The 14144-nt window shown below is 45.7% G+C and overlaps 1 protein-coding gene across 4 annotated transcripts in view; it reads left to right on the top strand.

Annotated features, from left to right (window-relative positions):
* MYLK (myosin light chain kinase) overlaps window positions 1-14144 on the top strand; it is a 345718-nt gene that overhangs the window by 265032 nt on the left and 66542 nt on the right. For all 4 annotated transcript variants that reach the window (XM_019554015.1, XM_019554016.1, XM_019554017.1 and 1 more), the window contains 3 exons: window positions 2272-2322; window positions 3722-3849; window positions 10649-10802. In XM_019554015.1, coding sequence (XP_019409560.1) covers window positions 2272-2322; window positions 3722-3849; window positions 10649-10802 — 333 coding nt within the window. The remainder of the gene's footprint in view (window positions 1-2271; window positions 2323-3721; window positions 3850-10648; window positions 10803-14144) is intronic.

Here is a 14144-nt window from a genome sequence, read left to right as displayed (position 1 = left end):
ATGTTCAGCATGAGTTCGGATAGTAAAACAGGCCAACAACATGCTTAGAATAAGGAGTCCTCGATGCTACATTTAAGGCATCACTTTTTTTTTTCTTCCATGAAGTTATGGGGGAAAGGACCGAGCTGGAAGTATATATACTTTACATAAGTAAACAGTCATTATTAAAGTCGAGAAGATGTAATAGAGCCAACAGATAAGTTGGCAGCTGACTCAAAAAAGCAACAAACTTAATTTTCTGGAAGTGTCTTTTGAATAGGACCAGGTGTCGTGAGAAGGAGTGAATGCTGTTATGCTTCAGTTACGCTAGAATAACCACCTTAAAATTTGGATATCAGACCAGGCTTCGAACAAGCTAAATTGGGCTGGCAATCTCTAAGGAACAGGGTTTCTTGAGAGGGATTGAGTGCTTCCTGTTTTTGACTCAGATGTAAGCGCTGTGAGAACAGCCTTTCTCTGTAGCATAGTACTACTTGTTCCAACCAAAACCTGTAAATGTAGAACACGTGAAAACTAAAAACAGGTTTCGGGGGAAATGCCATAAAGCAAAGCTGTTTATAGAAAGTGATACAGACTGATTACATTGTCCAAATTACATTAGCAAAGGGTTCCAAAAAAAGACCACAGAGAAAAGAATATGTTGCTGAAAGGTAAAATGTATTTACAAGGCTTTTTCTGTGTTAACAGTCCAATGCAGAGATAGCATGGCAGCTGCCACCTCTTGCAACTGGGGACCTCCAAAATTAAAAGCATTGAGTCTCTACAGCTTTGAACTAGAGTTAGGCCTGCAGTTATGTTCTGCAGCAGCCTGAGACCTTGTGTGGACCAAGCACAGCAGGAGACATGTAGCATGCATTGGCCGGTGCTTTCCATTGTTAACTCATGCAAGTAATGTAAAATACTTGTACTTTGTTTGCTGTCTGCATGACTGATTTCAAAGCTTGGAACAATGGAAGTACAGCAGTTCTTGTTACATCCTCCAGTGCTTCAAGAAGAAAATGCTGATGCCAAATTTTTAAGAGTCCAGAATGTTAAATATCTCCTTAAAGGGGAGGGTTAAAAGGAAACAAGAGCTATTTTTATTTTATTTTAATTTTTTTTAGTGTAATGTGCCAGCTATTGGATAACCGCTACATTTTTAAGAAATAATAGGGATGTCAAACATACAGCTTATGAACTAGATGCCAGCGTTGGAGCCAGTGGGCCTGGGGAATTAGGGGAGGGGCCTGCCACAGGCTCCAGGACATGGCTGTCAGTAGCAGGTGGGTGAACAAGGGCCATGCAATACAATCCTCAGTTGCCCTGCAACTTCTTGGCCCCACTGCCACTTGTGCACCTCTGCCAGGACAAGCACCTGCCAAGCTTGTGGCTGTTTTCTCCACCCCTGTTGCAGTGGCCACTACCATGGCTACCAGCACTGGGCCATGTCCAGCCTTGTGGTCCATAACTAGCCCAGGGTACAAAGTGAATTTGACACCTCTGGACTAGATCATTCAAACAAGGCTGGGCTGTCATAGCTGTGCTTAGGCACCAAAGTGGATCTAGATTGGTATCTGAAGGTGTTAAGCGCACCTAACTTGAGTTGAAGTCAACTGGAGCTGCAGGTCCTCAGCATCTTTAAAAATCAAGCCTATCCACACTCCTGTTGTGTGGCCTACACATGGATATAGGTACCTGTATTGAAGCATATTTAGGTTTCAAACGAAGGCCCATATTTTTTTTTTAAATCGTATTATTTGGAATTGGCAAGTTCTGTCCCCATTCATAAATGTGGAATATAACACTCAGTTCCCACATATGCTAATATCTGTGCTGGCTCTGGAGTTGCTTGATAAAAAAATACAAAATGGATTACCTGGTTTTAACCAGGTTTTCTCCTAAATCATTCTGCCTTCTTTAACATTAAAACATTATGGTGAAAATCATCTTGTTATGGATTGTAGTAGTTTAATGCGATGTGGCGGCCTCACTTCAATGGGCTGAGTATGGTGGGTACTCAGTGGTTAATATAGGCACAGATCACACAGGAAAGTAGGTACTTCCTGAGGCTTTTGAAACACCCGTTTGTCAATCTGCGTATCCTGAGGATGAAGCCAGGATCCCTGATGGTATTTAAAGTTTTTGTTCTTGCCCACTACTATTAGGAAGTAGATCTCCTTGTGGAGTGAGCTAATCGACACAATTCTGCCAGGAATGGGAATATTTTTATAATTAAACTAGTGCCTCTCAAAATGCATTTTCTCATGAATGGTTTAATTTTTTTTTCCTTAGGTGAAGCAACAGTAAAGAAGAAACCAGCTCCAAAGACCCCCCCGAAGGCAGGTAAATAGTTGCATTATGTTATTCTGCAAGACTAGACAATAAAGTGATAAGATTTCCAAGAGAAGGTAACATCTTTCTCACTGCAATTGTTACCTTGCATTTTTGGGGGATTGAATACTAAGTTCCCTTACTTTGCTCTTTTATAAGGCTATATTGAGGCAAGATTTATAGAAGAGGCACCACTTACGTTGCCTGACCTCAGAGGCCTGACCTCTTTTTTTTAAAGGCACTTGCTTTCAGTCGCTTATAATTTTGCCATATTTTAACTAATCAGACTGGTGTCAGCTGTCTGCCCCAGACAGCAGTCTGAAAAGTTTTAGCCAAAAAATGTTTAGCCATTTCCCAGAAAGAGGTGATGGAAACACTGAGCTGTTTTGCCTTTGTTAAAAAAAAAATCTGGCAGCCTAATTTTAATGCCCTTATGCTTTGGAGCCGGGGCTCAAAAGTTGTTGGGGGAGGGGGAGGAGGAGGAGGGAAAGTGATCCAGTGCCTAGCTTGTGCATTCTGCTGTCCCTGAAAAAAATGCCTAAATTTGGCAAAGAGAAAAGCCTCCAAAGAGTCTCTGTTTGCATATGCTCAGTAGAGACAGGTTAGGTTGGCAGCTAAATTCTCTGAATGGCATTCCCCATTCCCTCATACCTCCCACATGCCAACCAGGGTGCACGTGCACCATCCCCATGGAGCAGATGGATGTGTCCCACCCTGGAGCTGCAAGCAATGGGAAGCATTTCCCTTGCAGCTGCCTCCCTCTCCTGCCAGGGGTTGCTGACACATCGTCTCCCCAGGGAGCTAGCAGACTGGCTTTCCACGTGCTCTTTGTCCCTGCTCTGTGATGCCCAGACAAGGATACAAAGAAAAAAGTACTTAATGTACATGCAGTGGAATGAAAAGGTGGAAAATGGGTTGAATGAGCCAAAGATGTGGATTGAAGCAGAGGAAGGATGGGCAGGAGCTAAAGTACGACGGAAGGAGAATTTGTAACCGCTAACGCAAACATCCCTCCAAATCCAGCAGTCCCAGGTCCCTCCGTTCCTCTGCTTCAACAAATAGCTAAGATTGCCCACTGGCATTGTGTGCCTCTGCTCTCATGTAGTTCTTCCACACAGAGGGCAACAGTGTACTGTTGCTGCCAGCTGCTCTTTTGGCTCAAGTGGCAGAGGCAGGTGTGAACCATACGCACGCCCAAGGTGGAAGTCAGCATCGTTCCATATGACAGAGCTGCCGTGCGTTCAGTTCTGCCTTCTTCCTGGGGCCAGAGAGCCAATACATTGAAAGTCATGGATACATATCATTTTGCGATTTAATCAAATGGGACTAAATTCTGTTGAGAGATGCTTGTGCTCAGCTGTTAGCAAAGATAGAAAGTGTAGGTCTCTAAAGAGAGGGTTCTTTTTATCAGTTCTTCCCCCCCAGATCACTCAGTTCCCAGAAGACAGGAAAGTCCGTGCCGGGGAATCCGTGGAACTGTTCTGCAAAGTTGTAGGAACTGCCCCCATAACCTGCACCTGGATGAAATTCCGCAAACAGGTAAATTTTAGCCAGAAACGACTTCACCCTTGAGAGATGCCTAGACCTCAGTATGGCTGAAGGTTACATCCTTGGAAAGATATTTGTTTTTTTTAAACCTTTCTTTCCTGCCCACAGTGGCAAGAAATTGCCTCTTCAGCATTGATGCTTGAGGTGTCCACTTTGTAGAAGTAAAGTAATAAAAAATGTTTAAGTGCATCTTATGCTGCAAGTATTGTCACAGGCCATATTTGTGGTTGATATGACTATCATCACCGTCTACAGGTTTATGGTTCCTTCTTGGATTTAGTGTGAGTCATTCATGTTCTTAAGCTCTGTTCCTGAAGCGAGATGGGCTCCCCAAATATGAGCTGCAACAAACCAATTTAAACATTTTAAACTGAAGAGCCCAAGATCAACTTTAAGCTGCTCTAGCAGCTCTTTTCTTTATATTGTTAGGAATTTACTCAGCATCTAGAATAAGGCTGTGCAACTGGTGGCCCATGAGGGGTTAATGTGCAGCATGTGGGCTTCTGTCTGGCCTGTTCCTGCTTCTGTGGCAACAGTCGGCATCTTTGGAGCAGAGCAGCTTAGCCAGAGGGGCCCAGGAAACTTGCTGCCCAGGCAGGAAGAGGGAGGTTTGGGCTACCCAACTGTGGGAGTAGGCTGATTCGGTAACAATGGCGGGTAGGGGAGGAACAAACTCACCCCAACTGGTGGCAACAGCAAGGGGACTCATGCAGTGTGGACTTGGTGGGCTCATGTTGCCCATACAGCAACAGGGGGGGCTCATGTTACTCCAGCAGGGGGAGGCAGGGCTTGTAGCCCCCAAAGCGTGCAGCCCTGGCCCGTGACTACTTCAGCATGTGGTCCCCCCCACCATCACTTTTAAGTTGTAGAGAACAGGAATGAAAACTGTCCCTGATGCAAGGAAAGGTGGGATCCAACCCTTATTTTGCCAACATTTCCTCAAGGGGCTGAAGACATTGTATTCGTTGCACAGGACATTGCAAATTCTTTTTATTAACCTTTTGAAACTGGTTGCCTGTGATCACATCCAGCTAATTTTCTCTCTCTCATTCATCATTTCTATATTGTTTCATATGCTTCTGTTGTTTCCTTTTAGGCTGTTCTTGTCCAACTGTACAGTTCTAGTCCTTTTTTGGAAAAACATTCTATAGCTTGGAGACTGGATTTAAGAGCAGATACCACATTGTTTTCACTACAGTAGCCCTCTGAACTCCCAGGGGGGTTTCAGAATCAGATTTCACAAGGTTCAAAGCCTAAGTTCTTCAGAGCAGGCACCTTTCTACCTATATGCTGAACTCTGATCTAGGCTTAGGAAAAATTCTTGTTGACTAAGGGCACCTATACACATGACAGACCATGTGTTAATTAGCACACATCAGAGCAGACTCCATCAAGTCTGTTGCGAGTCTGCTGGAGTGTGTTAATTAACGTGTTCCAGCAGCCTCTGTGTCACATGTATTCAGCGTCCCCACATTTCAAAATGGCAGTGGGGATGCTTTAACTAAAGTTCGTTTGATGAGCTTTAGTTAAAGCACCCCTGCCATCATTTTGAAGTGCAGGACAGTGAATACACGTGATGCCATGGGCGCTTTAAACCTTCCCCTCACCTCCACCCCGGAGCACATGTATAGTCACCCTTAGATTTTCCAGGTCAGAAGGGATCAATATTATGTTGGTTTCTGTAACAGACGCCATATAACATCACCTAGCAATTCCCACTTCAAGCCCATAATGTCTCAACCCTGTTCCATGAACCAGAAACCAATATAGCTTTCTGTTTCTCTTTTGCAACCACACAACAGCATTCTCTTGGAGGCAGCATGCACTAGTAATTTGGTCCTGGGCCAGGCTTCAGGAACTGGGATGTTCTAACATCAGCTCTGCCATTTTATCACTGTGGAGTGTGAGAATATTGCAGCCTCTGTGGCCACTTGTACATGTGATAGGGGTTTAGTTCCCTAAATTGAAACAGTGGGTTTTTAATTGGTGGATTTTTCATTGTAAAAATTAAAAACCCACCATTTCCATTTAGGGGCTTCAGTGCTTTATTTTTTTCAGCAGAGCCTGCCTGCAGTTGTGGGGGTGAGCTGCCAGTGGACCCCGAGCTGCGGGGGGCCGAAGTCCCTCCCTCCACGGTGGTAGTGTCCTCAGTTCTCCCCAGGCAGGCTGCTAGCAGGCCAGGTGCTGCCTCCAACCTGGCCTAATTTTGCTCCTAGTTCAATAAGCATGTTACCCTTGCCTTCAATGGGAGTGGAACTCCCCCAGAGCTGAGTGCTTTGAAATCCTGCTGCCACATAGATTAGCTTTAATATTACTGGTATGAGTCTCTTCTAATCCTTGTGACCATCTTTTTTGGAGTACAAGGACCTTAGTTTCTGTTCCCCAGGCCTCCCACAGGCAGAAGGTAGGGTAGATTTGCACCTTTAGGCTAAGTACAGACAGTCAGAAAGCCCCAAGGGGAATCGATTCCATCTTCACAGGTTTTTCTAAACCTGTAATGAACAGAACAGATGTTAACTTTTGAGCTGGGGAAGGCAGGTGGAGGCCTGCACTGGCCAGGCCAAAAGGCAGGGGCCTGTTTGACTGCCTGGCACGTGCCCCCAACGCCCTGCTGTCCCCCCTCAGTGGGGAATCAGTCCCCCCATCCCCAGTTGACCCCAGGCCAGGTGTTTGTCCATGTGAGGGGAGCCTCAAGCCTCTGGCCAACCTGGGATCCACCCAGCTGTGACGGGGGGAAGAGGGTAACCCCCCACCCCCAGCCAGGCTTGGCTGCACAAGTCACTGACGTGGAGGGGGAAGGGGGAGAGTTTACGCATCTGGGGCCTGCCCCTGAGCCCAGATGTGGAGGGGGTCAGCGGGTCACTAAGTGAAGGGAGGGAACAAAGCCTCCCCCCAGCCCAGTGTCAGCCCCCCAAGCTGGAGTCTTCCCCTGTCCCTGCCTGGCTGGGCTGGCTCCATAGAAAGAAGGATCGAGCCCTGCCACCCAGCACAAGCCCCTGGGGCTGCCTGCTGCATCCTGGCAGCTGTTGCTGGTGCCCGGCTCTGGAAAGACATTCTGGGCAGCCCAGGAGGCTTGCGCTGGACAACAGAGCCCAATCCTTCCCTGTATGGAGCACTGTTGTCCCTGCCGCCACCTGGCACAAGCCCCCCAGGCCACCTCATGCATCTAACTGAAGCCTGGCACGAGCAGCAGCCAGCGAGAGGCACCGGGCAGCCTGGAGGCTTGTGCCAGGCAGCAGGGATGGGAGCGCTCCATAGAAAGCTGGGAGTGGGAGAAGCCCTCTGCTGTGTAATCCCTCCATGCTGGCTTGGAGCCAGGCCATGTGACAGAGCAGAGGAGCCCTGGCAGAGACTAGCCCACCCACCCACAAAGACTCCTGAGATACCTGGGGCCTGTGAGGCAACTTGGGTCTGGAGGGGATCTGGGACAGAAATGCCATTGACCAGTTTAACCTGAATCAGTTAAGTCTGGTACTACATCCATCCAGGTTTATCTTAAGCCAGGTTTGGCCATTTTGAAGCCAGTTCATGTGTGCTGAGCTTCTGTTCTTTTACAGGTTTAAGCCAGTTTTTGCTCACTTAAACCAGGTTTTGTGTAACTTCTGTCCCTGGCCTTATAAACCAACTCAATGTTGGTTCAGAGATGTATGGCATAAGCTTTGGCTTGCTTCATCAGATGCTGTATCATAGTATCATGGTGCTTAGGGTCGGAAGGGACCTAAACAGATCATCAGGTCCGACCGCCTGCCCCGGGCAGGAAAGGGACTGCAGGAAGCAGAGCTGCCAAATAGAAACCAGTAATCAGAATACAAAGGGCAAGGAAGGCAGCAGCTCTTCATGTTTTGATGCTTTGTTTGGAAGTTGTCAGGTGCTGAGATTTCACTTGAACTTTGACTAGTGCTAATAGAGCAAATTGCACAAAGCAAAAGAGAACTTCCTTTCAAACACAAGGCAATGGGGAGGTGGGAACCTTCAGTGTAGTCTAAGCTATATTATCGTCTTATTGCTCATACTAAAGTAAGAACTTGGGTTCACCAAAGCTTGTGCTCCCTACTTAGATTTTATTTAGCTAGGCTGTAAAGGTGCATATCCACCCTGTCCACAGCAAAAAGAAGCTCTTTCATGTTGACTTCAGCAGGCTTGTACAAAAACATGTTTTATGTCTCAGCTAAGGGGAAAGACCTGCTCTTAGCCTCATGAGCCCTTATTTTTTAAATATATGAGACAAGATAAATGAAATTCTGAGAATAAATCGGGAATCTCTTATCTAACAGGAAGTGGTGGGAGGAGGAAGGGCACGGACATTATGTTTTCTATTTCACAGGGAGAACACAGTGTACTACTTCTGTAATTATAGTGTAGCTCCAGTGTTTTAATGCCCTGTAATGTCTCAAATTAATAAAAATCAAAATCTGAGTCTCTGACATTCATGCTCTGGTTCTTTTCTGGATCATTTGGAAAGGAATGGTTATAGTCACAGGTACAGAGCATGCCGATGGATTTCAGCTGGAATTGTGACTTTCAGTTACCTATGAAAGCTACTTAAGGTGCCTGGAAATCCCTATTCCTGCAAGTTGAGCAAGGAAAATTTTCCATATTTACTTGAATCCAAGACAAAGCTTTATCCCCTAATCAATTGGCAGGGGGTAGGGGGAGCCTCATCTTAGACTCAAGTGCCAGCCTGGGGCAGGTGACAGTTCAGCTCTAGCTTCTACCCCAGGAACTGAGCCACTTCCTGTCCTGGACCAGGGTGGCTCATGCAGCAGAGGAAGGGGCTTATGACACTGAGCTGTGAGGGTGGAGGGAGTCCAGGGGAGACGGTGTGAGGGTAGTGGGGTGGCACAGAGGAAACTACATAGCATGCCCCCCATCACCTGCCCCCAACTCTGCCACTTGCCCCTCTTCCCCCTGTCACTTACCTTCAGCTCCAGCTCCAGCCAAGCTACAGCTCTGGCCCCAGCCAAACTGGGCCTGGAGCTGCCACCACTGCATCTGCCTGGCTGGGCTGGGGCTGGGCCAGAGCCAGGGCTGCCACTGCTGACTGCCATGGGGCCAGGTACAGGGTATCAGGTACAGGCACAGACAGGGTATCAGGTACAGGCACAGAAGGGTGGGGGGCAGGCACTGGGGACAGGCAACAGGAGGGTGGGCACAGGCAAGTGGGAGGCAAAGAGCAGTGAAATAGATGGCAGGGAAGGCAGGCACAGGTGCAAGGGGCAGGGGAGCAGGAAGGGAGGGCAAGCGGTAGAGGTGTGTCCCCTTATCTCCTGTTGATACTTTCTCTGCCAGAGCAGTGGGGGTGATTAATTTAAGATGACCCTCCAATAATTAGATTCTATACAGGGAAAATTTAACAGATTTCTAATATTCCATGTATAGAGTCAAATTACTCGGGGTGGTCATCTTAAATTGAGGTCTGTCTTGGATTTGGGTGAATGTAGTGTTGTCTTTGGGTTGGAAACTTCAAGGATTAAATGTTGGGTGTTTTACAAGAATTGAAGGTTTGGCAGGGCAGCAAATAGCTGTGTCTTTCTTCCCCTTTGCTTCTGGATTCAGAGTGGTTCTCAGGAAACCAGGATTGCCCTAGAGAAGCTAATGCTTTGTTTCCCTGCATGGCTCTGCTACCCTTCACCTCCCTAACCTAACCAGCCATAGATGGCATCCACTGTTTCAGTCCAGGAAACTGTCCTACTGATTTGTAGAAGGGTGACTTTGATGGGGAAGCGTGGAAATGGGAGGAGACACTAGCAGTCATTTTTTTGGATAATCTGAGTCAGAATTTGAAATCCAGCCTGCAGAAGTGAATAGCAAATGAACCCAGTGTATTTGAGGCAAATCCTGGTTCCACTCAAGTAAGTGGTAAAACTCTTACTAACCTAGGTGGCCCTTTCCCCCTATACATGGTCTTCCAGCTTGAGCCCCTGGTCCTTCAAAAAGATTTTTGGAGGAGGACCTTTATACCCAAGCAGATTCCCATTGACTCTTCATGGCTGTGGCCTTTGTGGAAGGACCTAGGTGTAAGGACCTCTCCCATCTTCTTTTGCATAGTTCAGACCATTACATTACTGAAGTGTATTTATAGATCTTTGGGCAATTCCATGTTTTGCCAACTATTTTTACTGGAGTTATGGCATCACCTAGAGGTGGTACTTGGCCACCATGGCTAAGTACAGATGGTCAGAAAGCCTGAGACTGAATCGATTCAATCTTCGCAGGTTAGTCCAAGCTGTGTAGATTGAACTGATCAGCAAGTGAACAGACATTCACTTTTGATTCTGGACATGCAGCCATATGCCTGCAGTTGCCCAGGCCAGAAGCTGGCGGAGTGCTAGAGCACATCTCCCTTCTCTGCTGGAGCAGACCACTTGGGTCAAAGCTAGCCCATCCACCCTGTGGGGGGGTGCTGTGGGGGTGGTGCAAAGCATTCTAGGATCCTGGGGGTCTGTGAGTTAACTTGAATCTGAAGGGGACCTAGGACAGAAGTTCAATAAACTGATTTAACCTAAATCAGTTTAGTCTGGTACTACATCCATCCAGGTTTATCTTAAACCAGTTTCAGCTGTTTTGAACGCAGTTCATGTGCACTGAACTTCTGTTGTGTTACAGATTTGAACCAGTGTCTGATCCCTTGTACTGGTTTACATGTAATTTCTGTCCCTAGCCTTTATGGCATCAACTACAGACATCTTTTGATAATGTAATTAATGTAATTGTGGGCTCCTTCCTGTAAGAGAGATGAAGACCACCTCTTGTGATAGCTCTTTGATGATCTTTCTGTTTAATTTGGCAGATTCAAGAAAGTGAGTACATCAAAATCGAGAATGCTGAAAACAGCAGCAAACTAACGATCTCCTCAACAAAGCAAGAGCACTGTGGGTGCTACACGCTAGTGGTAGAGAACAAAGTAGGCAGCAGACAAGCGCAAGTCAACCTCACTGTTGTCGGTAAGTGCATGATGAGGACTGAGTTGTATGCATATGGAAACCATTCAATGAATGCTAAAAAAAAGAGCAAGCAAACAGACAAAATATATATATATGAATGGGCCAGATCCTGAGCTTGTATAATCAACATAGCTGATGTCAGAAGAACTAAGTCAGTTTGTATGAGCTCATGATCTAACCTGTTAGACAACAGGTGAGCTGACCTGTTAGACAATAACACATTTTCCTTTATTTTAATTTGGAGAATATTCTAACCTGAGGAGTACAAAATAACTCCTTTTTCTAAACTCATGTTGCATGTTATGTGTAGACAACAGCCCAGCCATCCCTCTCCCATTAATCATTTGTATCGTGTAGATATACACTAGACCCTTGAGTTTGGGAAATGATCAAGTCTGAAGGGTTCATGTGGTCTGTAGTGCTGCAGATTGCAACACAGGAAATTCCCTGGGTTTTGATTAATCTGATGTTATTGTATCATCACTGTCTGTTGCTTTATGGAGAAGGAAGGAATGGGTAGATATACCATCTTGTTGGGATACAGATTTACATGTAGGCAGTGGAAGGTTTTCTATATGCATATATGTGAAAAGTTGAGAGAAAATCATGTTTAAGGCTTTGAAAAGGTGGTTGTGTTCTGAAAAGCATCGTGGAAAGGAATTTTGTGGCCCTTAATTACTGCCTCCAGGGGTATGTCTGTGCAACATTAAACTAGAGCAGGGGCAGGCAATTATTTTGGGTGAAGGGTCGCTTACTGAGTTTTGGCAAGCCATCGAGGGCCACATGACAGGCAGTCAGGGGCAGATAAATATTAATTTCCTAAATTTTTAGGAGCCCCGTGGGCCGGATAGAATGGCCTGGTGGGCCGCATCCTGAACTAGAGTGTGGTGCAGTGATACGCAAGCTAAGACAAGCACCAGAGCAATCTAGTTGCAGTCACATGGAGCTCTGCATGCAGTAATACAGCTGCTAAGAAGCATAGACATACTCTGAAGGACTTCAGAAGAAAACTAGGCATTTTACATGTTACGTTCAGTTAACTTGCTACTCTGGTCTCTTCTAATCTGTTTGTTGTTGAAGTAATGGTGATTGTACTGGCCAAATTATATCCCCAGTTATTCATTGCCTATAGGGGGATGTATCAACATAAGAGTGGAAGCTAGAATTTGTTGGTGCCATTGCAATGTAGTTAGCCTTTCTGTAACTGCTGCATGAGCCGAAATAAAATCCACTATAATTACATTGGCTCAGCAACCTAAAGAGAAGAGACTAGTAGAAGGCAAGCAGTTTTGCCATTTAAAGAAATGTAGATATAAAACTCTATTAAAGTCCATGATAAAACACCCATTAACTATATATTTGGACCAGGATTTCACCTCCTCAAGACAAATGCTAATTTAATTAATAGAGTAAGCTCTGTTCACATACGGTATCCTGTGAAAAGAGAATACTCACCAGTCATATGCATCTGTTTGTATTTATGTAAAGAGACCTCTTGACCATTTAAATATATTTCTATTGCCTAATTACATATGAAAGACTGAGCAGACGAGTGCAGCTATCAGGTCAACTCCAGTAGGATCTACGATTCAGTGTTGCTGTTATTCTGTGAACCTTATGTGCATGTGCTGTAAGTAGCTGTGGTAGAGTCTGAGTGAATTGGTTTGTAGTTCAGAAGTTGTTAAGAAACTTGAGTTCTTCAGCCTTTTAAAACTGCCTCTCAATCTCCCCTTCACTAACTATGTGGTTAGCAGAAAAGGTGAAAGGGATTACTGGCATTCCCAGAGAGGCCTTGGTAACCTCATGGTTGAGTTTTCCATGCGTTGTCAGTGACACACCAAGGGACTCCAGGTAAAAAGAATATAATGACTCTTGCCAGTTCTCCAAGAGTCAGCTAGGGACCCACTGAATGCAGAACTGCATTGGGCATGTTGGGCGTGTTGCCCTCAAGTTTCGAGTGTGCTGGATGGGCCACCCGATATACAAGCATCCAGACTGCTGAGTGGGGAAAGGCAACAAGGTGCTTTTATACCTCTTGGGTCCTCAGAGTCTGATCACATGGCAGAGACCAGTTCCTGGTCTCTGCCGGCACCTTCTGATTACTTGCTGTGTAAAGGGAATAGCATAACCCTGGTTTCCATGTCAGCCTGCACCAGACAGAGCACAATTTCATGCACCCCTAAGCAATAGATCCACCATGCAAACCCCAAGAGCCAAGTTCTTCCATAAGGTTCCAGTCCAAGTACGTCCATTCCTTTTACTTCCTCCAGCATGTAGGCAGAGCCTTCCTCCCCTCCTGCCTTCACTGGGAAGTTATGGAGTGGCTGCAATACAAAGCCCAAGGGCTTGCTGTCAGCTTTCTTTGCCTCCACTATTTAAAAGAAGACAGAGTGAACTTAGCATGAGCTGCCTACTTAGCCAGTTGCAAATTAAGGACACATCTGGTGGACCAAATATTTGGGTTTTGGATGTACTAGAGGTGGTCTAGAGTGCCCTTTCTCCTGCAGGAGTGACCAGGAGTGACCTGGGGCTTATCTACTCTGTGAGAGCTGGCAAACTTGTCTCTGAATACTAATGGATATGTGGTATTTGGTAAAAGGCAAAATGAAATTAGTAAAGAAGCACTATAGTAATACTGGTATCTAGATTTTTAGACAACTAGCCACTATATGGGTGATAGAGACAACTTGACATCCATATGTACAGCTCCTCATACAAAAGGATCCAATAAACACTTTGCACATTATAGACTGAGGAAACTGCTGAATTGCAGCCACTTGTGGGGTAGAAATAGTGAAAAATAGTAAAAACAGCGCACAGCACAGTGGGGAAGGAAAAATTTTGGCCAATGGCACTAGACCAGCAGTGTCATGGGAGCTTTAAGGTCATGCAGAAGCACACTTTTTTAAGCTCTTGCCAAAAACCTCTGTACACAGTAAAGTGCAGCGTTGGTGAGTCCTCAACAGAATGGCAAAGGACTGAATTCATCTTGTCAGGATTCATATTGGAGATGACCTTGCTGAGGTTCAACCAGGTTGGAACTTAGCTAGACTCAGACTTTGCATTGAGTTGAGCCTAAATCTTAGACCAGGAGTTGCAGCGGGTTATAAAGGCTGTAGGCGTTTTCTGTAAATAGCAATGCTGTTTTTCATTAATATTTGGATAAAAATAAGAGAATATCCCTGTGTGTTATCCCTACTGATGAATCTGGCTCCCATGATACTGAGGGAATTGGCTGAGGTCACTGCAGGACCCCTGGCACAGCTTTATGAGCACTCGTGGTGCTCTGGTGTGGTGCCAGAGGACTGGAAGAGAGCCAACGTGGTTCCCATCTTCAAAAAA

Source organism: Crocodylus porosus, unplaced genomic scaffold (genome assembly GCF_001723895.1).
Source record: "Crocodylus porosus isolate Cpor-Errol unplaced genomic scaffold, CroPor_comp1, whole genome shotgun sequence".
In the NCBI taxonomy this organism is placed as follows: Eukaryota; Metazoa; Chordata; order Crocodylia; family Crocodylidae; genus Crocodylus; species Crocodylus porosus.
The sequence above is the reverse complement of the archived record's forward strand: the minus strand, read 5'-3'. Positions and strand labels throughout refer to the sequence as shown.